At 39.2% G+C, this 26,224-nt stretch overlaps 2 protein-coding genes across 3 annotated transcripts; one reads left to right on the forward strand and one right to left on the reverse strand.

The window, feature by feature from the left end:
* Positions 1-1,831: 1,831 nt before the first annotated feature.
* Positions 1,832-18,407, reverse strand: LOC111862112 (glutamate receptor). The gene is made up of 10 exons (XM_023847243.2): positions 18,283-18,407; positions 13,774-13,922; positions 12,636-12,805; positions 12,178-12,477; positions 9,449-9,549; positions 8,225-8,401; positions 7,291-7,526; positions 5,468-5,685; positions 4,062-4,312; positions 1,832-2,941 (listed from the first exon to the last, which is right to left on the reverse strand). The coding sequence occupies exons 2-10, from the start codon at positions 13,919-13,921 to the stop codon at positions 2,635-2,637; spliced, it is 1,908 nt and encodes a 635-aa protein (XP_023703011.1). The 5' UTR covers position 13,922; positions 18,283-18,407; the 3' UTR covers positions 1,832-2,634.
* Positions 18,408-21,351: 2,944 nt separating this feature from the next.
* LOC111862118 (histone deacetylase complex subunit SAP18) lies at positions 21,352-25,716 on the forward strand. Of its 2 annotated transcripts, none has more exons than XM_023847257.2 (5): positions 21,352-21,472; positions 22,002-22,108; positions 23,366-23,560; positions 23,884-23,972; positions 24,992-25,716. In XM_023847257.2, the coding sequence occupies exons 1-4, from the start codon at positions 21,398-21,400 to the stop codon at positions 23,963-23,965; spliced, it is 459 nt and encodes a 152-aa protein (XP_023703025.1). In that variant the 5' UTR covers positions 21,352-21,397; the 3' UTR covers positions 23,966-23,972; positions 24,992-25,716. The 2 variants fall into 2 exon arrangements, with proteins under 2 accessions (XP_023703025.1, XP_023703022.1); XM_023847254.2 differs by having other exon boundaries at positions 21,353-21,472; positions 24,989-25,716.
* Positions 25,717-26,224: the final 508 nt, after the last annotated feature.

The raw sequence follows: 26,224 nt of genomic DNA on the forward strand, positions 1-26,224 counted from the left end.
GGGGCTGCTACTTTTGTGCTTAGGAAGATTTTCAGAAATGTATGTAGTAAATAAATATTGTACATTATACTTGACAGGAATCAATAACGGTATTAATTTTTTTTAATGTAGGAACGTTAAGCTCACCGTCCTACACGTATTTATGGCCAACAGGGAAAGGTTACTGGAATATAAACAACCGAGTCTGTGTCGCTTTTAATTCTAAAATTTTATTCGAAGTATATTTTATCGCAAATACGAGTTAAACCAACGAAATATAACGGAAAATTAATAAAAATCTCGTAATTACATGTTTTGTTCAAAACGAGCTAGTTTCTAGCAACGATTAATACGACGTTGCTTCACGAACTTCTACTTAAATATATGGAATTTCGTATTCTTAAAAAAAATCTCTTTCTCCTACTTGTTCTGCGAATTCTATTATTGGTAATTCTGTATTTAAGCATCTTGTTGCTAGCCATATTGAAACGTCTATATATAACACAGTCCGTCAATAATGCAACAAATTGTTCGTCTTTCTTCCATTTATACTTTAACACAACATGTTTCGGCCTTAGATGGCAATCTTCAGGTGTCTTAATATATTAAAACTACTACACTGCATTACTATGCGCTAAAATCACACGCTGTAGTCCACTTAATAAAATAAAATCCATTAACATTTTCTGTTAAAATTTTAATGGATTTTATTTTATTTTATTATCGGTAAATTAGACAACACAGTGTGGCCTGAAGAACTGGTCAAAGTCATTAAAGAGTCCTGTTCTTCAAACAACGGAACTAGGACGCGGTAGATACTCAACTTCCTTTAAAGAGAAGCATAAAGGACACGAACCAAATTTGTTCCATATTTTAACAAAAAGTTTTTTAAACATTACTTTGTAAATAGACTAATTACAAAAATTGATAAATACTTTAACAGATCCATGCGTATTGCAGTAATTGTTAAAGGATATTTTATATTTATGACATTGTAATAGTAGTTTCCGTATGTATTGATAATGTCCTTCTGAAGATGGTCGTTCCGAACGAAACATGTAAAGGACGAAAGATTAAAAAAACACAACATTTATCAGTCACACTGGACGACATGATTAATACACTGATATATTTGGTTTTTGGAATTTATCCATCGTCCTGGTTTTTAAGATAACTAATAAAAACACGACGTTTCGGAAACTGGATCTGTTTCCGAAACGTCGTATTTTTATTAGTTATCTTAAAAACCAGGACGATGGATAAAGTCCAAAAACCCAATATATCAGTGTGTTATACACCATCGTCAGAATCCTATAGTAACTACTTGACATGATTAATGTCTTATATTATTATCAGTAGTTTATTACACACGCTTAAACGGAACCCTTCTTGAAAAGCTTCTTTCAGTCAAGAGATTCTGTGACTTTTATGGATCCCAGAGTGTCATTCTGTTCGTAAGGACCCTACGCCACAACAGGACATTCCACATTCTCACACATTTCAAATATCTATGTTGATATTTATTGGCTTTTCCCTCCTACTTTCCTTTATGTGAGCCGCAGCGTGGCGAGATGGAGGAAAGTACAAACGCTTAAAATGTGTACGTAGGGATAAACTAGCAGGTCAGATAAACTAAAATGCAAGTTAGTGCTGTTGGCTATGTGCAACTGTAATCTCACTGCTTGTTCTGTGGGCAGACGCATAATCATAGACGTCCAAACGGCAGTGTATAAGAAATATCTGTATTTACAAATTCTTCACAGGTTAAAATTTTAATTTGCATCTAAAGTAATTAAATTCACTTTCATTCTTTATTTATTTATGTACAAACTTAACAGCCTATTGGCCAGGTACATAATAAGCACGGTTACAAAATTAACAAAAATAAAATATAATAATAATAATAATGAAACCATTTATTTGTACGTGTTTTGCAGTGAAGATTTAATCTATAATTTCGTTAGTACTTGTCATGGTCCAATTTTTCGAGTCCAGTTTACGAGTGTTCTAATTACTGCATGGAGTTTCGAACTCCCTTCTCGAGACCCCTAGGTTGCAGAATAGTCATCCCCATTAAAACGGAAAATGTACGATAGATGGAGCCGAGTCTTTCATATGAATACAAAAATAATACAGAGAAAATTATATTTCGTTCTAAAATAATATATTCTCCCTCTTTTTAATCTTACGACAAGAAATTCATGCAGGGATGTGTCTACATGGCATCATTTCGTAGTTCTATCTCTGTCAGTTGATTAATGAGTTTGTAATTACTTAAAGATTTGTACATTGTTGAATGGAACGTTGGCTATGAATCATGACTAACCCTGTGGACGGAATGCAACCCTGTTCTAAAGAATTATGTCAGTACTTATGTGTCCGGACAGACTGAATCCGGAATATTTCCACTACGAGACAGATGTACTAGCTAACTACTGGACGGGACGTTGCGATTGGTCTGGTTCTGCTTCTTAGATCCATATAAGTTAAGCACAGTAATTCAAGAGTTTCTCAAAATGTGTATCTTATTATATGTAATTGTATGTGTAAAATAATCGTAGTGCGATTTTACAAAGTGAGATTACACTGGTAATTCTTAAAGTCTTATTTTAATCTTCTGGCTTTTGGGATAGTTTTTATACTCAAACAGAAGGTTCAAACCACATCTGGCTGCTCCAGCTCGCAGTTATCTTCCATCTGCCATGATGATATATTGCTTGGATGTAGTCCAGGTGAGCGGGGTGGCCGTTGCTGTTGCATCAGTGTGCGAGATGCAGTAACTCTCTCCAGCAGCAGTTCCACCACGGATACCATGATACCGGCCAGAAGCAAGATAATAATGGCCATTACTTCTTCCAGCCTTACGTTTGTCCATATTCTCTTTTCTTTGGAACATGTTCTCCTCATACTGTCATAAACCCGATATTTGTACAAGAGGCCATTTGCTCGTAATCTATTCAGGCTGCAACATTGCAAGTACATTGAACTATATGAGTACAGACTATACGATATTCAAGGAGGTTCTGATAGGATGACTCATTTAGATTTGGCAATTTGGCAGTTTCAATTGTCGGAAGGGCCATTGCTTACTGCTCCATACGCCTTCATGGCGTAGTGCTTAATTGGTTAAGAACAGGGACAACTTTATATCCTACCTTACGTACTTGAAGATGGATCTGAGAGACTTGGTNCACTGTACAATTATATTACCGGTAAAGAAGGTAATGCTATCCCTGTAGCAGGTGGTGGAGGCCCATAGGGCTGTGAGACGTCGAGGCTACCACATTTTCTAGGCAACCGGCTCACAGATGGTAGTGAGATTGTCAGCCTTACGCGCCGACCGCCCTTTACCCTTAAGAAGATTCAAAGTATTCATTTCTGTTAGAGTCTGAGTCGACCCCAGGGCCATAGTACGGTTGGAAAGATTAGGTCAATTGAAAAATCCAATGACATCGGGATTCGAACTCACACCTTCCTCCTTGTATCATAGTGCCTCAACCAACTACGCTATCGCGTGCCCTCGTATAATACCGGCACTGAATATTTATACTGAGTGTCACAATGCAAGTCAGTTCTTCTGTACTCCTGCCGCATAATTTTTAATTGAAATATTGAATGATAGGGTTTATGGCATCTACTAAGTAAGTAAAGAAAAGTAAAGTGAAGTAGTCCCTCTGCTTAACTAATTAAGCACTACGCCATGAAGGCGCATGGAGAAATGGATGTATATGTCCCCGCGTCCCTTTGCCCAGGGCTAAAGCGGCTGGGTTGTGATGCTGACCACTCACCTCCAGCTAGTGCCGAGGTCAAGAAAATATGGACCTACATATCTACACATCCATTATGAGAGCTATTACACGTTAAACTGTATGTTATAATTACATATGTGCAAACTCATTGATAATAATTACATTTGTAGACTAAAGTAAGACCACATATAAGATCTAAATATAAATAGAAAGAAAATATTAAAAAGGCTTTAAAAGAAATTGGGTGGGGTTTTTGGACTAGGTTCATCTGAAAGCAAATAGCAATACTGCAATATATCTTTATAAATGTACAGACTCGTTTCTCTAACTTACTTGTAATTGAAGAGTCCTCGATATGGGCTATGCTTAACAATGGCAAAGCCTTGAGGGATATACAAACTAGTTTCACGAGGTAAAGGGACGATTTCACAATCTACTCTGCCCTTGAAAGCCAGCGCTGTGTCCATTGGAATCAAATAAGAGTACTCGGAGTTGCAGACTCTCTGCAGTCCATCCAGTACTGACGGCTGAACGTCGTCTTGGTACGATTCACCAAATTTGCTTTCGAGGAATTGCCTAGACCGCTGTAGAGAACATGGATAAAGTCACGTGTTTAATATGTTATTCCAGTAAAAGGAACATACAGCATAGTCACTTGAAAAGCAGCTGTTTCCGAGGTTTTTAAATCAAAATTAGTGCTTGAACAATTTCAAATACTCTGTTTTCTCACTGTTGCTTAATACACTATCAGTGCATTTACGAAACTTAACATACGAGAAATATCCGGAAAGTGAAGATACAAGTCCAGTAAAAATGCAAGGGATTCTTTTTTCAGAAATGGCAGTGCTGCCTTATGAGATTGGAACGGGTATGACAGGGATGAGTTCACCGGCCACAGTCATGGCGTCATAACCGAAAATGTCACAATCGAATTTTCACCGGCGTAGTAATTTCAGATCTCATTTGCAATGTTAAAAATGTTATTTTGAAAGTCAACCGAAGTTTCGGAGGAACATATTGGTTCCATCTTTAGGGTCAAAACCCTATAATCCTACTTTAAACGTTAGTTAACCATTCTCTATTAAACGTGAAAGGAAGAATGGTACATAATTTTTTTATATTTTGTAAGGAAAACTAGACTTATGGCAACATGTCCATGTGTTTGTCCCAACAATAACGTCTCAGTTGTATGACAGTTACACGAAATATGTAACGAACATCGTACCATCACGATAAAACTCTATCTTTGTACTTTTCAATTTCATACCATCAATGAAATCAAAATAGCGACTATACAAATCTGTGAAGTTGAAACTACATTAACGCCAATGCTGAAATTTAATGTGGTAAGAGTTTTTTTTTTTTTTTGCAAATTTTCAAGGCTGTTAAGGTTTTCTTTTTTTGTAGAATATGGGACTAAAATGTAGAAGTCGTTTGATGCCTATATTTAGCTTTTAGTTTCATAGCAATATTATTTTTGTATGTTAACAATTACGAACATGGTGACGTGAATCTTTGACATTACAACGTATATCAAAAATCTTATCGTGATCGAAATGTTTACTAGCTGAAATTATAAACATAAATAGACCATTAATCATACTGAAAAATTACTAACTTCTACTTCCTAACATACATATATCGAAACATCTGATGAATTTTCTGCTTCCGAAGTTCTTCTCAGAACTTATTTCTCCAAGCATTATTTGCAGCATGAATGAAAAAGCGAGGTGCCGTACCTCGGAGATGTAGTTCTGCGCATGCTTGCTCGACAAACCGAACGTGTAGCCACCTTCCTCCAGAAGACTCTTGAGGTCTGTATAAGGCAGCCTGTTGTCTTGCACGGCCAGGAAGGATATGAAGGTGGCTGAGTACGTGCCGAAGACCATCATGGCGATAATGTAAGTCGAGATGCACACAACCCGGCAGGAGTACGTCTGGGGAGTTGTGTCATGACCTGCCAATGAGGCGACCGGTATAATAACAGGAGAAATTTGTCACAGTGAAAGAGAAATGGAGGAGGCTCCTCGAACCGTTTCTGCTGCATCATACCCAATACAATATCTTCGCTTCGGAGTATCAGTCCTGCTGCCACTCTCAGGAAACGCTTCTCAGTAGCTTTCATCTGTGAGATGAAATTTCTGGAATTAGGTTATGGGGATGGGAGGTGAATGGAACTGTCCAATGGAGCGATTTGGTATCATCGATGTTGATTCCGTGGATTTTTGGTGTGAAACAGGGTCTTGTATATTGAGATCAGAACATATATTTGTCTCAGAGCAAGTTACTTAAGATAATTGTTGGTCCTACGTGGGAGAAGCCGGTCACGGTAGCCGAGCGGTCTAAGACATGCACTGTCTTCGCTCGCTTGGAAGCCGGGATTGTGGGTTCGAATCCCACTCAGGGCATGGATGTTTGTGTGCGTTTTTCTGTGTTTGTGTACAGGTAGAGGCCTTGCGACGAGCTGATCACCCGCCCAAGGAGTCCTACCGTATGTCTAAGATAGATAAACCGAAATGGTGAAATTGTAGAGGCATGTATTACAGTTGAGACAGCGGAGAAGCTTATAGACAATGTTAGTCCGGAAAACAAAAAGAAGAAATCACTAGCATGATCTAGGCGTAGACAGGAGAATAATACTAAAATAAAAAAAAAAAGATAAAGCTATCCCTGTAACAGGCCTTGAATGCCCATAGGGTTGTGAGACGTTGAGGTTCCCACATTTGATCTAGACAATCGGCTCACAGATGGCGGTAAGTTTGTCAGCCTTACGCGCCGGTCGCCATTTACCCCCCACTAAGATTCTTGGTACTCATTTCTGTTAGAGGGTGAGTTGACCCCAGGACCATAGTGCGGCTGGAAGAATTAGGTCAATTGAAAAATCCACCTCATCGGCTTGTAGCATAGTGCTACACGCTGCCGCGTGCCCCGTAATACTAAAATACATTTTTTTTTAAACAGGACAGGAGGCTGTGAATTGGATTTGTCTTGATCAGGACAGGGGCCAGGCTGGCTCTCGTGAACATGGTCGTAAAAACGGTGCATTTCTTGATTAGCTGAGCGACTCTCAGCTTCTCAAGAAGGAATCTACTAGATAGAATTAGTTAATTAGCGCTATGGAGTTTACCAGCAGATACTCAATTACACCATGATAATCAAAATGCGAAAGGAAATGTTCTCTGGGTCCAGGTACCACGTCATGCTCTCGTATGGAGGTGGAAGTAAAGCTGCATATTTTCTTGTTCCTTATACTAGAAGAAGGTGCGTGATTAGTTTCATGCTTCGACCGCCTTGAATATAGCAGGCTTACTCAATGGGTAGGAAACTGGACGAGCCGTAGAGCCTGTCTACACTCGGTGACGAAGAGAAAGACCGTATTCATCCAGGAATCGAACAACGGCCGTCTGACTTCCTAACCAGCCACTTTCCTGACTTGAGTTATCCAATCATCCTGAGTCTTTCATAAAAGCCAATAGTTGCTCAGCTATGGAGAAGCAACTAGCATTTTATGGAACCGAACGTTCTTGTCCGTGCCTTTGTTATTTGAGTGTCGTGCTCTCACCTTGCTGGCAGAACAAGCCGAGAACTAGAAGCAACGAGTCGCTAAGCGTGTAGAACTTGATTTCTTTCGCCTCCTGGTTTCCGTAGCGCTCTCCCAAATAGCAGAGCAGTGTGAGATGGACAGAAATGATGAGGGCCGTTACCACCATAGCTATCCAGAGCATCAGACTGAACGGAGCGAGGAAGTTGTCCCACTGCAGTTTCACTTCGTCTGGAGACTTCACGAAGACACAGTACCTAGCACCAGACTGTCAGTTAAACCTTTGAAGCATGAATTTGATATAAATAATATTTCTTGTCTAATTTCTACCTGAAATATTAACACCACTTCTCCATTACCAAAATCAATTTGTTAGTATTTAGGGAAATGGTCAGTGCTTATGACGCGAACCACATGAAAGCCCATTAATATAGCCTGTGAGCAGAATCTAGAGCCTTTGTTTTCAAGCAGGTGGTGCATATATTTACCACAAATATTTCTTGTCTTTGGAATTTCGTTACAGACAAATTTAATTTCATTTGCATGTATTTGAGTGAACTATACTGTGGCCACGGAAATAAGTCCATGGATTGGCTGGGGGGTGGGGGGGTGACGGCGCTCGGGGCTTCCCACACTGTGTTTACTATTGTATTCCCCTCCACATCCCTCTAACTTGTTTCAAACAGCCCAAAGTGCTTTTCACTAGCAAATTTATCACTATCAACATCCTCATGAACAAAATGGCTATACCACTGGAGGAGAATATAAAAGTTATGGAGGGGAAAGCATAGCCGCTCGAAGAAGTTGTGGAGTGGACAGATTTCTCTGCATGTTTTCCGTACAGTTGACGATCGTGTCGAATGGATCATTCTGATTTAAGTTTCTTTGAACATCCGGTTGTCCTATCAGAGATTTGTATTTAATAGACTGGGTGATTCAGTTCTAAATGCCGTACCTTGTGGAAAGCAAGGGGACGGTGAAGTCGACAACCATGGCTCTTATTCCACTCATTCCGAAAGCGTCCACAGCCACATGAACTTGCTTATCTTGTATCATCTTGATCATACCAGTTGCCGTACCGTTAATTAGCACAGAGCCTCTGCCGCCGTCCTCAGGGAAAGTGAAGTTTGTCCTGCATCATTATTAAAGATATTTATCTAATTTATGGCCCAAGTAGCAACGTGAACGGTAACACTATATTTTATTCATAACATTGTCCTGTGTTCGCAGCAAGATGCGCCTTAGCACTCTAGAACCTGCCCGACTAAACCCTACTCCTGCTGCTAAACTGCACACTCGAGAGCTCTCTCATTTATACTCTGTATTTAACTTCTTGCAGCCGTAATTATTCTCCACATTATACAGACGAATATCAGTTCCGACCTCACAGTAATCACATTACATCTCCATTACATTTTAATGCTGACTTAAAAAATTACAGCTGTGTTTGAGTGTCACACCACACGAGATACATAAACCGCGCTGTATGAATAAAATACAGAATATTGTGACTTGGATGACGCAACAGGATGTAGGGGTCACGTGAATTCTGCGTTCTCGCGAGTGACGTCACATACCCCCACTCCTTCCACCATTACGCAACAGGCCGTGATAAACAATAACCACTATGCCTAGAGGATTAAAGGGCCCTTAAAAAGGCAGGGGACCAACAGACTGTTACAGTTTTAACTAAATGACACGACCAGCTTGGAGGCGAAATAAATATAGTTCAGTATCTCACGGTACACCACGTCCTGTGTTATAATCTGTCTATGAATGCAAGATATAACCAGTGTAAAGGAAATATGAAAGTAATTCAATCTCAAAATGGTAGAAACAAAAAACATGGCTATAGACAAACTTTTTACACTTAGGGCTACTGATGGAATAAAATGAACATTAATATTATATCATAACTCCATTATAAAGTCATTCAATCACTGTACCAGATACAGCTAATTATGACCTCTAGACCCATGCCCAGGTCCAGAAGAATAATTATTCCCTTCAGGCGCAGTGTGTTTTAGTGAGGTAGGAACTAAATTTATGAGCGTTATCAAGATTCGGTCTCGGAATTCTGCCACCAGGTGACAGTTATTGCTAGGTGCCACTAACCGACACCCGGCAACTTTCCTGAATTGTACGATAGCGACCACTGATGTATGAAAATGGAACTCACCCGAACTGCATCCTCTGCTCCAGGACCTGCCATACGACACCGAAATATCCTCCCAGTTTCATTTGACCATCGATTTTTTCAAACGCAGTTATTGGAGGGTTCTGTAAGAGGATATTTTTGATGAAACAAATCTTTCTATCATTCCTGCTGAGTGATTAATCAATGCCTTTGCATTGGCATAATACTACAGTACGTTTCATATTTTATGAAGAAAAATATACAAGATAATTCATAAGTTCTTCCGTAAACCCCGACATTTATTTATAAACACAGTATACCTGTAGACACGTATCTGATCTACAGTGTGATAAGAAAGGTAAAGCTATCCCGTGAAGGCCCATAGGGTTATGAGACGTCGAGGCTCCCACATTTTCTCTAGATAATCGGCTCACAGATGGCAGTGAAGTTGTCAGCCTTACGATCCGGCCGCCCTTTACTCCCCTGGAAGATTCCTGACACTCATTTCTGTTAGATGCTGAGTTGACAGCGTGATTCTAAATTATTGTCGAGGTTTCCTAAGGGACTCATGAATTACCCTGTACTTAAGTTAGTGTAGTGTCTGTATGTTCATGGAGCCTGTGTGTGGGTGGCAATCTATGTTTATTTTAGCAAGTTCTGAGGCAATGGAAGGATTTTCATGAAACATGGTACCAACGTCATGCTGCCTGCATTGAAAACCACTTCACACTTGTATTGTTAAATTTCTGATCATCGAAAATCAACACGGCATTACAGTAATGGAAATAGTACGAATATTTGAAGTTGTCTGACATGTGTGAGGTAGGAACAGATCACGACAGGCTTTTTGGCGTTAAATTTGGGTCTCCGAGATGAAAAACCGGCGCATAATTCTCCAAGCCCTGACACGGCCTAGAAATACAAATTGATTCTAAATTATTGTCGGGTTTCCGTGACCAATAATTTTGAAACCAGATGCAATAAAATAAATATGCTTACGAAATATGAAAATATAACTAAAAGAGATTTATTATTTAAAGAATCAAGACTGCAGAATGCTAAACAGCTTCAATATGCGCGCCTTCCCGGATGCATAATGTCTGAAAACTAAACGCCACGGAAACTCCGACAATAATTAGAATTACTCTGTATTTTTATGTGTTTATTTGAAATATCTGTTAGAAGGTCTGTGGATGTTCACAGAATTTGCTAAATGGACAGCTTCTGTTGCACTATGACCGCTTCGTTCATAGTTCATGAAGAGATTTCATCATGTCAGAACCAGCTGGTTTCAATACTCAGAACAAACGCTGAAATCTTTATTTAAGCAAAGCAAATATATTGTGAATTTGATGTATAACAAATGATATCTTCCAGTTTAATGTACCTCACGCCCGTAGCTCAGTCGGTATAGTGACAGGTTAAGACTGAACAACCGGGGTTCGATTCCCAGCACTGGTAAGAGAGTTATCTCCTCTCCACACTGTCTATACTGGTTCTTGAGCCCACCCAGCCTCCAATCCAATTGGATACCGTGGACTCTTTCCCCTTGGTGTAAAGCGGCCGGGGTGTGAAACTGACCACTCCCCTCCGTCTAGTGCCAAAGTCAAGAATTTTGCAGTTACACTTCCTCCGTCCAATAAGTCGTCATGGCGTTTATCTTACCTTTACCATGCTCAGCTCATCACTGATCATGCGACCGTTTCTGACGGCAAAGTTTGTCTGTATGCAAAAAACGTACGTACACTAAGACATTGTATGTGTTCTAGTAGATTACAGTCAGCTTCAGCCGGAATAAATTACAATACGGGCACAAGAAGACTGCATCTCCCTACTTCTTTGCTCTCCGTCTCTTCTGGCCTACTGGAAGACCATTACCGGTTTCATAGTGCCAGATCGAGCTATGTTTACCTCTACTCTGTTGCTTGGCAACCGTTGATGCATCGAGTGAGTGATCACTGCGCGGCAGCGTGAAACAGAAAATTTGCGCGAAGCTGGCGTGTATTTATAAGACTTTCACAATAGAGTACTAGTTTTATTATGTCAATGTAATTTGAAAAAAGAACTCCGTGGTTTTAGTCCGCAAGCGAACTATACCGACCGAGCGACCGCCGCTTGTCGACGAAGGTCTAGTGGTCAGAGTTCCTGGCTACATATCCAGAGGTCCGGGCTCGATTCCCGGCACTACCAGATTTTCTGAGAAGTAGTGTGTCTGGAACGGGGTCCACTCATCCTCGTGAGGATAATTGAGGAGCTATTTCAAGGAAATGGCGGCTCCGGCCTAGAAAACCGAAAATAACTGCCTTGAGGATTCGTTGCGCTGACCACGCCACACCCTCTATCCGCTAAAGTTGGCAAAATTCAATATAATTTAGTTTAATTTTTTAAACCTAACAGGTTTCTAGCAGTAACGCTCTAGAACTGTATTCGGGAGGTACTCGGTTCTATTTTCAGCCAGGACAGCGGCTATCGTGAGTACGGTTTTCCTCAGTCCTTCTGGATACGTGCTGGAATAGTACGTCAATCGAACCTAGGTTACTTCCTTCCATCTCGTTTCTAGTTCGTTAGTTGTCCTACGGTTTGGTGACCCATACCCTGAGATAGTGATAAAATCGTAAAATAATAGACAAAAATTTTAAAACGGATTGTTCTGCTGGCTGAAAATAGGCGCAGGACAGCTGGACCCAGCAACCATGTCAGGTAGTCTCTTGTGTACAGTGGCCAGATTTCTGCCTAAAACAGAAAATCTACTTAATTTAGTTTCTTCATACCTCGATAGTTGCTACAGAAATGAGAAGGCCTTGGAGACTGGATCTTCTGCTGTAGAAATCTGCCGAGGAAAACCTGAATTTCATCTTCGATGCCCAGTACCCAAAATAGTTGTTGAGGAGCGGCCTTCCCGTTGCAGTCTTGTATACTTCTGTGAGTATTATTACTCCATTCTCGCCCTGTCGGGCTACCAGGAATTCGCAATCGAAAGGAATATTGATATCATCAAGAAGTTCTTCCAGGGATGACACATTCGAGAACATCAACCATGTCGGTCCGGACAGACTTGTTGTCTCTGACAGCTAAAGAGTGAATTAGTTACATGTGTGATGTACGCAAAAAACACGGGTGATTATAATGGGGAGCTATAAACAACACGATTAACTCTTGTCTTATTATAAGACGCTCTCTTGAGGCGGGAAACAATGGACTGCATGAATGTGAGTCAAATGATTCTTACCTGACGTAGAGATGACATAGCTCGTATGTCTCCAGACAGAATGACGTTCAGAGGGCCACTGTTGCGACACTTGTAGTCAGCCAGAGTATGGTTGAATGAGTGGAGGGGAACATGGGTCGTAAGAATACTTTCATCTGAGAGAAGTCGGCCTAGTTTCACTGAAGACGGCCCTGGAATAATTGAGATTGTAAATACGTCACTAAAGAGCTAAGCATAATTAAATAAATACTCATGTCATGCTTTGAATCGCATCCTTTGCATTCTTAATTTATTCACAGTTCTGTATAAAAATGAAGTTCATACCTCACAGGAAACACAGTACGTTTCTGCTACAAGAAACAACAGGTTAACACTGTTTAGGGAGAAAATTGCTGTTTTTTGTGAGTGATACGAAACTCACAGATGCACTTTGTGGGCAGCATGAAGGGTTTTAGCATATTAAAGAAGGTGGTACATGTGGTAATCACTGAATTTTAAACTAGTTAATGTCAGAATCTAGTTATATGTATTGGACGCAACTGAATATTCAAGAAACAGAAGGTAAAAATTTAGCAGCTCTTCTTGTACAGTTGAATCCCTGATTATACGAAACCATTTTACTTTATTTTTTATTTTCTAAAGGACAAGATTACAATATTTCCATACCTTTAAGCCTCCCCTCCTCTGCATAACTCCTGAACCAATCGAAGGATATAAACAAAACTTGGCGTGAACGTCATCCCGTCTCTGTTCTTCTTAATTTTCTACTTTCAGCGATACCAGCGCCGCGGAACTGTAAATTTGGGAGGTATGACCAATCTTAGGGCCACTTAGTGTGGGTTCCTGCATTGCTACGGATTATTTTATGCGCGATTCGAAGTGGATGAAATGGCATTGGATAGGGTTTCCCTGAAAGTGCCCGCGATTTTCCGGCTACTCCTCATTCCACAATTGCTTCATACTGAACTGGGCGATAGCCCTGACCAGGTAACACATTGTCACTTCCTCGGTCCAAAAATTTCTGGCTTCATCTCTAGTGCAGCCCCCTGGTCACAGGGTATGAAAGTTTTCTGATTTTTACACTAGTCTATTTAACATGGACATTGTTACTAGAAAATAATCAGTCTGTAAAAATGTAATCTCTTGAAATTATACTTACTCGTTTCTGTATGATATTCAGTAGTGAGAAGGAAAACACATCCATTTAGAAAGTAATTCTTCAATGAACTCAGAACACCAGCTGCAGTTGTCAGTTGAATCAGCCTCTCTCTTTCACAGAAACAAGGCGTTGCTATTATTAACATCATGCTGTACGATAGAATGGACGTTTGATTAAACACTCTGTAATTAATCTCCATACGGTATTTATGAGCGTACACATGTTACTTCGGGTGAAACTATGTATAGATTTAAGCTCTTAAAATTACATAATTCGTTAGTTACCTAGTGGTTCTAGCTTCAAAATAGATTTCATTGCTTTTTATTGATTTCGTTTTCTGTTCGACGGTTACCGTACTACAGTACCAACAATACTAAAAACATGTAACCTATCCCAACATTAACTTTCAATCGCCAATCATGTCTGGAGAGTAAGATCTAAAATATTGTGACGATAGTATATTCATGCAACTATTGTTTTCTGGACATTAGTCATCATCCAGTTTTCAGTTAAAGCACGACGTTTCGAAGGCTGGATTCTGTCTCCGTGTACAGGTAGAATTTACTCACTTGGGTCCGATGGATAGAGCTAGTCCCTATCTCCGGAGAGAGGAAATGGCTCTATCGATTTGGCCCAACTGAGTACGTTCCACCTGAAGACGGAGACAGAATCCAGTCCCCGAAACCTTGTGTTGTAAATAAAGACAGGAGGATGTATGGTGTCCATAAACACGATAGTTTTATATCTGGAGAATATTAAATTTATCAATTTCTTACAGTAACTTGTTCCCTTCAGTAATAAACATGCCTCTCATCAGAGACTCGTCCGTAATGTTTATGCACCATATTCAGGTATGAAACTGACCACTTCCATCTGGCAGCTGGGAAAGTTTAAGGAAGGAAAGTTTTTCAACCAAATCGGTTTATCGCATGGCTCGATAGTACTCGTTGATAGCAATAATGCTATTAATAATTAGCCACAAAGTAACAAACCCTAGTCTTCCCTTTTCGAAAAGGAACACAGATGAGATTAAAAGCAAACACAGTACAATAATTAAAACGATGAATATGCAACATAAATCGACATACTTAAACATCTTCTTAGTTGATTTATGCGAAGGAATAGTTTGTTCAGGAAGGCAGGTGTGTTAACGAAGGTTGTAATGACAGGGGCAAGAGACACGACAAAATGGCGACAAATGATTGATGCAGGCAGAGAGATATATGTCTACAGGATGCAGAGTATCGACGGGTTTACATCCTGTGCATGTCACGTGATCTGATGGTTAATTACACAACACGAAGCTGATGCAAGATTTGGGTTTGGAGGTAAAGATCTTACAAATGTTCGTGAGGGAAATTGACTGGTTGGTGACATGTGGCTCTCTCTATCGTGTGGCGTAGTAGACTAGTAGACTGTAAAACAAAAGACAGAAGGTCTCATGAATTTCTATTTCAACCGTGAAACTTATACATCAAATTTTCTCTCTCTGTTCTTGCACACACTGTTGCAATATAGGCCAGTTACGTTTTATATGTTTTTGTCACTAAGATAGTAATGAAGGAACTTTAAGCATTAAATTCAACAGATTTTGTGCCAGCCAAATAGGACTCTACAGAAACACGAGAGAAGTCTGCAGCTGCGGAATACACCAACGAAATAAACCACCGCATCAAGTCACAGAAGACGAAATAACTATGCGAGTAAAGGCTTCATGGCTCGTCAAATAAATGAAGTCATTGAGATCAGGATTCATCTTAACAATTTCAGAAAGTAAATTGTATTTTGGCAGTTGCGTGTTATGGTGTATGTGGGAGAAGGGAAAATATATTTCTCGCAATTGAAATGGATTACCGACATCTGAGGGCCAGAATACGAAACGACGAATTAAGAATAATAATTATTACGGAAAACAGTAATAAAAAGAGCGGAAAGGAAATTATTAACAAAGTTGGGAATTTTGATGGGAAGGAAAGAAAGTAGTAACCGAAACGAATATGTAACGGGAACCCACCATAAAATAGGAGAAGACGACCAAGGAAAGAACGAATTCTGCAAGGCATGGATACTGCAGTAGATGAGTGAAAGCAGATGATTGTATAACAGTGTTTCTCAACCGTCGGACCGCGGCCCGGTACCGGGCCCCGGCATCAATTATACCGGGCCCTCGTCTTATAGAAAAAAAAAAAAATCCGAGCCGCGGTCTGACAAAGATCGAGAACCACTGATATACAAGAGAGGGAGAAGGTACACATGAGGACGGCAACGCTGCAAAGACTTGTAGCAAGCTGACTATAATAAAAGTAAGTAGACAAAAGCTTAGAAATGCTTAAAAAAAAAAAAAACTCCTTATTTTAACCCCTGAAAACAAAGTGGTTGTAATATGTAATATTTTGCATTTTGCCTATGGACTCTATTCATGTGTTTCATGTGAAAAATAAACAGTTATTGTTTCGCTATACAACTTAAAACGAGTGGTCTTTATACCTGGAACACAGTGTTTTATATATATATATTATTTACTGCAATTGGGCTTATGCCCGGTGGCAGTGTTTACAAAAACGGACATACATGCAACAGAGATACATCACATACGTCTCAAGAAATAATTTTCACAGTACAGTACAAGTACAATGACCTAATACAAGTACACTTCACTTCTCTTCACTTCACTTGCTCTACTGATTTTGCTTTCCTAACCTTCTTTCTAAATATATGCGCTTTAACGGGGTGAGTTTTCTGTCATATAAAATCGTAATTTTATTTTAAATGAACTTTATGATTTAAAGTATCAAACATATTTAACTAGGACCCTATTAAATGTGAAAGTATCCAGAAAAGTACATAAATTATATTTTTAATGCAATTGCTGGGAGCACAGTTTTGCATAGAAGACATAATGTCTCTGCCACAAATTTTTAATGAAAGTTATTTCTATTTCTACATGTAAGAGCAAATCTTACTCAACGCAACAGGATGCTCAAATATAATATTACAAATATAGTAATACTGTGTTAGGTTGGCGATAGGGCTAGTGAAGTCTGTTTCGAAACTTTATTATGTACTCTTCATATCCTTACCTCGTAGTCCGTAGCGCCTGCGCTGTTTTGACATAGATGCAATGCTCACACTATCAGATCTCTCATAAGGTTCGACAAGCCATAGTTATGCGGTACTTTCTGGGTTAAATTTCCTAGATAAACCAACATATAAAAGTAACCGGAGCTCCTTTCTCTTGCTCCCCTCCCCCCGGCCCAACATTTTATCATATCACTCTTGAACAATTTAGGCAATAATGCACTGAGAACATAATGTGATGTAGTCTACAAGTAACGCATAAACAAGCTTACACTTGCCGTTATCTTTGTGTCCCCACATGAGGCAGCACAAACAGCCCAGCTTCATTTGCTGGACTGTAATATCAATGTACACGTACGAATATATGTATCTACTTTTTGTATATTTATTATTTAACATCAGCCGACCACAGTGGCTGCGTGGTCTAAGACATGAACTGTCTTCACCCGTCCGAACACTGGGATCGTAGGTTCGAATCCCACTTGAGGCATGGATGTCTGTATGCGTTTATTCTGTGTTTGTTCTGTCCTGTGTGTAGGTAGAGGTCTCGAGACGGGCTGATCTCCCGTCCAATGAGTCCTAGTGACTATGTATAGGATTATGAAAGTGAAAAAGCCGCCAGGGCCCAACAAAGGGCTGGAGAGATGTTGATGAATGAATTATTTAAGATCGATGTACGAACTGAAACATGAAATGTGATAATATGGTATACAGGCAGGAAAACTATTAGCATAATCCGATATTCTGCTGTAGGGTCTGAAGTAGACCACGAAGAACTTCAGTCAGGAGAACTTGCCGCTGGGTCCTCTCTAATAACAGCCAGCAGTACAGGTATAATCGTGCGCGCTTCTGCGTGTCCGATATACAGTATGAATCGTAAACAGCTAGTTTGAATAGTCCGAGAATGTACTGAAATTTCTGACAAGAAATGTATTCAGCAGTCGGGAGCTACCGGAAAGGCTCGAATGGTATAGCGATCAGACTATGGGCTGGACGACCGAGGAGTCAGGGTTTGATACCTGGCAGATGCAAAAGACTTTTCGTCTCTCCCAGAGCGTGAAGTTCATCACCCACTTCCATCTGATGCCGAGGCTACGGCTGCTCCACGCTTATTAATGGCGTGGTGCTTTATTACTTGAGATTATAGACGAATTCACCTTTAGTTTTACCGCAAGTTTTACAAGGATACTTACAGCTGGAGTGCTTGACACTAAGGAAAATATTTGGGCCCCAGAAATGGAAGTAGCAAGCGATTTGGAACAATGAATGGCGAGGGGTTTCATACTATGCACTCTTCTTCGATTTAGGGTAAAAATGTGCCACTTTGCCCAGGCACAATGCTTTGAACCATAAAGTACAGCTGTAATATCAAAGCTCCACTGTTTTATAACTTACGATTAGGAAAAAGAAAAAAATTGCCTGTCCTCTCACCTGAATTAAAATTGAAAGCAATTTTACTCGTTTATTCATTCTTTCTTACTGATTCAGGAGCATTAAATAGATGAAGAATGATGAACCCTTGGCGTACTGTCACAAGGAGAGCTTTGACTACTCGCACCAGAGTTATCCTCAAAACTGACAGAAACAAATGACATGCATCTAAAGTATGAACAAGGTAGATCAATATTCTGCGCTATAAGGCTACGAGTTCTTTCGCGTAAAGTAAATAGACATACTAACCCTTAGCGCAAAGTAAACCGTAGATTAATCGCTAGATAAAATATTGGGTCACTGCCGAGAAGAGAGGATATTTAAAGACGTTTGTGTTTAAGATGTATCCGTTTCACACGTTTTTCTGCGAAACCAATGAAAATTTATATTTTCTTTAAGAAAATTTATTTTCGAGTGGCTTATCAATTAAAGCAATGAAATGTACCTGTACTTAATTAAACCTTTAAAAACTGCACCTTTTCTACGTTATTAATATACCAAAATTAAGTTCCTACCTCACAGGGAAAACATTATATCTCTGTTACAAAAACTAACCGGCTAATACTATTCAAGGGGAAAATCGCAGCTTATTGTAAGAATCATGGGAAAGAGAAACAAGTTGTGTGGAAAAAATGCGCAGTTTTAGCATGGCAGAGCAAGTGATATGCACTGTAACCACTGGGGTTTAAAGGGGTAAGCACCACTCCATGAAGACATGTGAAGGAGTGGAGGTATGGCTGTCAGCATTCTAAATCTCGGAATCAGAGTTGAGTGGCCAGTATCACGCTCCTGCTGCTTTACCCGCTGTGAAATGTCCACGGTGTCTATCAGATATGAGGCTGGTTTTGCCCCAGTGCATGTCTGGACCCTGAAGAAAAAGGAAAAATTTCTTCTCCTAGCGGAAAGGCAGCCCTTATTCCCCAGTAGCCCAGCTCGTAGCCTAATCAATATGTTGACAGCTGTACCGGGTTCTCGGGTTTAAAACGGCGATTTCGTGCTCCTTTCAGAAAACTGTTACTACATTCTCCTGTAACGAGTGGCCTCCACATTTTCCATTTTTCATTTTCAGGAACCTTCCAAAGCTACGAGTTTGCATAAGCCCAAAACAGGAAACGAAAACCAAAAAATAACCGCAGATAAAAGTCAGTAACTAGAGACGTATCTTTAAATGTAGAGATATGAGAAGTGTATCTTCAAATATAATATAGAGGAGGTTGAAATTGCTATTCCAAAGTTGAAAAGTTATAAATTGTCAGGTTTTGGTTAAATTCTGGCAGAACTGATTCAAGCAGGAGGAAAAACATTTCAGTCTGAGATCCATAAACTCTTTAATTCTATTTGGAGTAAGGAAGAACTGCATGTTCATTGGAAGGAGTCTATTATTTACAAGAAGGGCGATAGAACTGACTGTAGCAATTATCGTGGGATAACACTCCAATCAACATCGTTCAAAATTGTATTCATTATACTTCACCCAATATTAAGTCCATATGTATATGAGAATATAGATGTCATCAGTGTGGGTTTCAACGTAACAATTAAACTGCTGATCAGATTCCTTGAATTCATCAATATTGAAGATAAAAATGGGAATACAATGAGACAGTACATCAGCTATTCATAGACTTCAAGAAAGCCTATGATGCAGTTAAGAGGAAGTATTTTACAGTATTCTCATAGAATTTGGGATACCCGTGAAACTAGTTAGGCTGATTAAAATGTGTTTAAACAAAATACATAATAAAATCTGTATAAGTAAACATTTGTTTTATAATTATCCTATCCAAAACTTTTTAAAACAAGGAGAGGCTTTAATGCCACTGCTTTTTCAACTAGTCTTTAGAATATGCCGTTACGAACATCCTGGAAATCTAGGTGGGACTGAAATCAAATGGGACACAATAGCTGCTGGTCTATGCTGAAAGTGTGAATCTATGATTAGAAACATAGGTACCACACAGAAAAACATGTGAACTTTAACAGACACTAGTTAGGAGGTCGGTCTAGAAGTAAACACAGAAAAAACTAAGTACATGTTGCTGTCTCCTCACCAGAATTTAGGGCAAAGTCATGACATGAAGAGAGGAAACAGATGTTTTAAAAATGTGGCGCAGTTCAGATATTTGGGAACGATGATAAGAAATCAAAACCTGACTCAGGAGGAAATTAAGAGGAGACAAACTGAACTTGAGTAATGCTTGCTACCATTCAGTCTCAAACCTTTTGTCTTCACGTCTCCTGTACAAAAACATAAAACTTAGAATATACAAAACTATAATTTTGCCTGTGATTCTGTATGGGTGTGAAACTTGGTCTCTGACATTAAGGGAGGAACATAGACTGAGGGTGTTTGAGAAGAGGGAGATGAGAAGAATATTTGGACCGAAGAGAGATGAAGTGACAGGAAATTTGAGAAAACTGCGTAATGAGGAGCTTCTTCATAACTTGTACTCTTCTCCAACCATAATTAGAATAACCAAATCAAGGAGGGTTAGATAAACAGGTAATGCAGAATGAATTGTTCAAAGAGGAATGCATGTAGAATATTCGTAGGAAAGCCAGAAGGAAAGAGACCACTAGAGAGACAAGGATGTAGGTGGGTGGATAATATTAAAATGGATCTTAGAGAGATATGATGTGGTGTTATGAATTGGACTGATCTGGCTCAGGATAGGGACTAGTGGAGAGCTCTTATGAAGACGGTATTGAACCTTTGGGATCCATAAAATATTTGGAAATTCTTGAGTAGATGCACAACTGGAGGCTTCTCAAAAAGGGCTCAGCTCCATGAAGTTAGTTGTGCCTGAATGATTGTACTATTAATGTTATTGTTGTTTGTTGATATTGAATGGGAGGCATGTTACGGAATAGTAGTTAACCATCTTACCGACTGTTACCGACATATACGCTAGGCTAACTTTCCAAAAGCGTTATAGGAGCGCTGATGGAAGCTGACAGAACGTGCAATAATATGAAATAATATATACAATGGCGTTATTGACGCGATACTAATGGCCCCTAACGTTCACTATCGATACTAACAGCTTAGAGGCGCATGTGCATGCACGCATATGTGCCCATACGGCAGTTCCGGATCTGGCTATCATTTGCAAAGATGGCGACAGCTCCAATTGAATCCATGATAGTAGAAGATAAATCTGAACCTGAGAAACCAGTTGATCGCGAAAAAGTAAGTTATATTTGAGTGGTTATGACGGAACGTTTAACATGAAAGTGTTCAAGGTAAATTTTTGATACTCTTTGTTTGGAGTTGGATGAGACGTAAATACAAACATGAAGGCATACCGGTTTGGCATTACTGGCCCTTCACCTCGACCATCAAAATACAAACGCAGTACCATTTCAGGATATGCCCTACAGAGACAGTTGATTGACATGAAACATTTTTGCAGGATTTATTTGCAATTTCGTGTGGTAGGTGGTTGGAAATTACAGGGTTGAATTTTCTATGGAAGTTTTAAGTAGTTTATTAATGTGCATTTTTGTACCAATAGTATAGTACATTTTCTGAAATATTTGATGGTATGTTTAATAAATGTACGAAATTATACGAATGACACTCTGTTGGTTTATGATATTATAGGAAACATTTGTACAAATGTCTATTTAATTTGTGTATTTTCAAAATCGTGCTAATTTTGCACTGACATTACAGTTTTAAATGAAAGATTACATTCCAGTATATTTATTTTTCCCAGACTTGTCCCCTCTTGTTACGTGTGTTCTGCAGTACAGGGCGTCATCATAATATGATAGACTACAGTAGAGGCAATGTTCCTGCCAATGAATTACAGATTTATACCTGGTAAGACCATACAAATATATACTGTCTTGTAATTTGCAGGCAGACAATAAAATACTGATATGTGTGCAGAGTAAAATGTTTAAGTTGAAATATTCTGTACTGACATTTTCATTTCTTGAAATAGCACAGAAGCACATATTCATTTGTTAACATTTTAACTGTGTGTTTTTACACCAAGTGAATCATGATAAAGTGATACCTTTATTTTATATGACTTATATGTGGTGTTTGTATGGATATCATATTGTCGTTATTAGCATGTATGTTTTGAAACTCTGTATCTTTACTGGCCGAATATGCATGTTATATAATTCTTGCTATAATAAATATTATATGGAGTCTAGGGAAAGATGTCCCATGGATGGTGGGAGTTACAGTGCTTATGACTTCCCCCTTTCTGGTTGTATTTCCCTGCCGTCCCTTTTAGTGTGAGTCATCTAGCCCAAAGCACTTGTCAAGTACACACACGAAGAACAGAATAATCAGACGTTTAATGCAAAGAACCAAACATCCACACAAAGGACAGAAGATATGGAGATGCGAAGATAAGACCTATTGAACTATACATTTACTGTAAAAACTTTTAAGAGATACTTTTTTTATAAAATTTTGTAACATGTGACTGTGAACTGTATTTTAGGATCTACAAGCATAAGCTAATTTTGTTGTATCGTCATGCATCTGAGGATGGCCCCAAGGGGTAAAACCATGTAAGGCCAGACATCTAATTTGATCTGTTCAATTAACTTTGGTACATGGGATGACTTATTATTCCAGTAATTACCAGGAAGTGTAATGGTGACAATATTGCATCCTAAAATAATATGTTTTGATATAAAAGAAGGAAAGGTTATTGTTGGTATCAGCTACATCATTTTGACAGGGATACATTGAATTTTGGAAGTAGTTGGTTGAGGCACTATGCTACAAGCCAGAAGGTCGCAGGTTCAAATCCCATTGAGGTCCTTGGATTTTTTCAGTTGACCTAATCCTTCCAGCAGCACTATGGCCCTGGGGTCGACTCAGCCTCTAACAGAAATGAGTACCCAGGAATATTCTTGGGAGTAAAGGGTGGCCAGTGTGTAGGACTGACAACCTTGCCGCCATCCATGAGCCGATTGTCTAGAAAATGTGGGAACCTCAACCTATGGGCCTCCACAGCCTGTTAGAGGGATACCATTACTTTTTTTTTTTTAAAGAATACCCTTTTCCTCTGTTTGTATATATGTATATGAATTCAAAACTGTTTTTCTTCAGGATGGATGCAACACTCCGTGAAATTACCAGTTTGGTTAAGGAAGTAAATCCAGAGGCCAGAAGAAAAGGGACCTACTTTGATTTCTCCTTAGTTTTCCCAGATGTGAGGAGCCCTGGATATAGAATGAGAGAGATAGGAACAACATGCTCTGGACAAAGAGGTTCTGATGATGGTAAAACTTTGGCACAGGCAAGGTAAATTGAATAGAGCATTATGAAACTTAATGTTATGTAAGTGATTAATTCACTTGGAGGAAGAAGCCAGAGATGCAGGCAAAACATGGAATGAAGTAAAAAGACTGGCAGCCCAATAGGAGCAGATGGAGGAGTTTCATGGATGCCCCGTGATCCAGAAGGAACTACAGGAATTGACTGAATGAAGCGATTTAATATTAAATTGCTAAATTCTGAAAGCATATCAGATTAATGCATATGGCTGATGAATGGCAGAAGTCTGTTGTTTATGCAGATATAACATTTATAGGTGTTTTAACTTTGAAATTGCTTTTGCATTCCAGGTTTTGTATTGGTGATTACATGGACATTTCCATTACTCCACCAAATCGCGTAATGCCAATGATGAGAAGACGGCCATACTGAACTGCTGGTAAGACTTGTGAAACTGACTGGTGTATTTATTGAAATGTTTTCCCTATGCACTATTTGAAGACAGAAGAGTGTCCGTGTAGGATTTGAGGCTCTCGCAATGGTACTTATGGATAGTTCTGTGTTCTCGGATGTAATGCCATCTACTCCTGTCAAGGTCAGTTAACATTTTGGAGGAACCTGTCATCTTCTTCAGGGTTGAAGTGTAAGGGAAGCAAGAAACCAACATGAAGCAGGAAGTAAGTAAAGCTGGTTTCTTGCTTGGCTTACACTTTGACCCTGAAGATGAAAGCGACTTATTCCTCCAAAAGGGTGATTCGATTTCAGTGGGCTACATGGCATGATATCCCAGAAGGCAGAGCTTTTCAAAAGACTGTTATTCATATACCGAGGAAGTAGCCAATTAGGGCCATTGATATTGATATTTCACTTGACAGAAATTTTTATCATAAAATGAAAATTATGAAAAGAAGAATTCAAATTGATTCTGATTGTAAATTTTAAAGATTCTGATTGTAGAACAACTCAAAAGAGTTTTAGACTAGCTTTCATGGATTCATTGTCCTCATATAAATATGATTTTCTTTTATTGCTAGTTGGGTGGGACAAAGTCCCTTGTACTGCGGCCACTTTTGGCCTGTTGTACCAGCCCCAGATGATAGGTGAGGGTGATTGTGGAGAAATTGGTGGAATGAAGATTGGCAGGGGAAACTGAAGTACTCGGAGAAAACCTGCCCCAGTGCCATTTTGTCCACCACAAATCCCACTTGACCAGACCCGGAATCAAACCCGGGCCGCCGCGGTGGGTAAATATGAGTTGATACATTCATTTTTTTTTGGTATTTCCCGTGCTGATGCTTCACTCTCATTCAAATAGTACTGGTGTGGAATTTTTCGTAAGATTGTATGTAATTGTTTGATTATCAGTGTGCTTTATTGATCTTCTCAAAGACTTAACAGTAAAATATGTGAATATGTACTTTGAATATCTGTTGAATAATGAATTAATTGTTACAGCAGTTTGGCTGATGAAGATGAGATATTTCAGAAGAAATGGAAATGTTATGTACCAACATGTAAATATGGACTTCAGTAATCACATGTGATTCTATATAAGAAGCTTACAAGTTATGATGCATAATTGTCACTTTTTCCATAGATATTCTTTAAGGTGAAACTTCATGTGTAAGCATTCAAAATACATGGTCTTAAAATCCATGCCTGTGAATTTCAGTTTTGATTTTCTGTCATTGGTTTTGTACAATATTGAATATACCCAGCAAAAGTATCGTTTGCATGATTCATCCTGTACCCTGTCTTTTAAAAGAAGTGGTATAGTGTGAACTTTCCACAAAACCACATGAAGTGTTTCAGTTTGAAAATTCTGATATACAGGACAGTGGATATTGTATCAGGAGGCACGGTGGCAAGAAACTCCTTTCATCTGTGACAGGTCTCTCTGGGGATGATCATTCCAAGGTGTGACTGTCTCCAAGCAGGGTTGAGTTGTGTACTGATGGCAGATTACTTCAAGAAGTGCGCACATATTATGCATTTAAGGTAAAAAGAATGGGAGAAGTAGAGAAAAGTTGCTACATAATAACTCCATGTAACACGGTCATTGTGAATCTAAAAATTGTTTAGCTATTCCAGAAGTTCTCAAATTTGTACACAACCTGAAGGTTCATCACTATGTTTGTAACATCTCATTCTTAGCTAGATAAATCCTTGCAACATTTCTTTAAGATTTGTTTTAATATTATCCTTTCATATATGTCTGGGCCTCCTGAAGTGGCCACTTCCCATCAGATATCCAGACTAAAATTTTGTATTCCTTATGACAAATACTTTTCCTACATCATCTTCCTTGATTTGATCATCCCAGTGTGTCTCTTACATAAATTAAAGAACAACTCAAAAGAGTTTTTTTTTTTTTTTTCATGTGTGGGCTCCAGTGATGGCTCTGCAAATGTCTAAGCAGTATTCCCTTTCCTGCCACTCATCCTAGAATATCAGGAGTGACAGGTGCAGCACCACTTCCCTTATTCGCTGTTTCAAGTGCTGCATGTTGTGGATACAAACACTGTGGACGATTCGCTTCACATGCTCCCAGAAATAAAAATCCAGAGGTCAGGTCTCGGGAATGTGGGGGTCATTAATTCCATCTGTCCCTCCCAATCTGGCACCATGGAAATATCTCATCAAGAAATTACATAACAATGTTGGCATAGTGCACTGGAGCACCATATTGCC

Source organism: Cryptotermes secundus, unplaced genomic scaffold, assembly GCF_002891405.2.
Source record: "Cryptotermes secundus unplaced genomic scaffold, Csec_1.0 scaffold645, whole genome shotgun sequence".
In the NCBI taxonomy this organism is placed as follows: Eukaryota; Metazoa; Arthropoda; class Insecta; order Blattodea; family Kalotermitidae; genus Cryptotermes; species Cryptotermes secundus.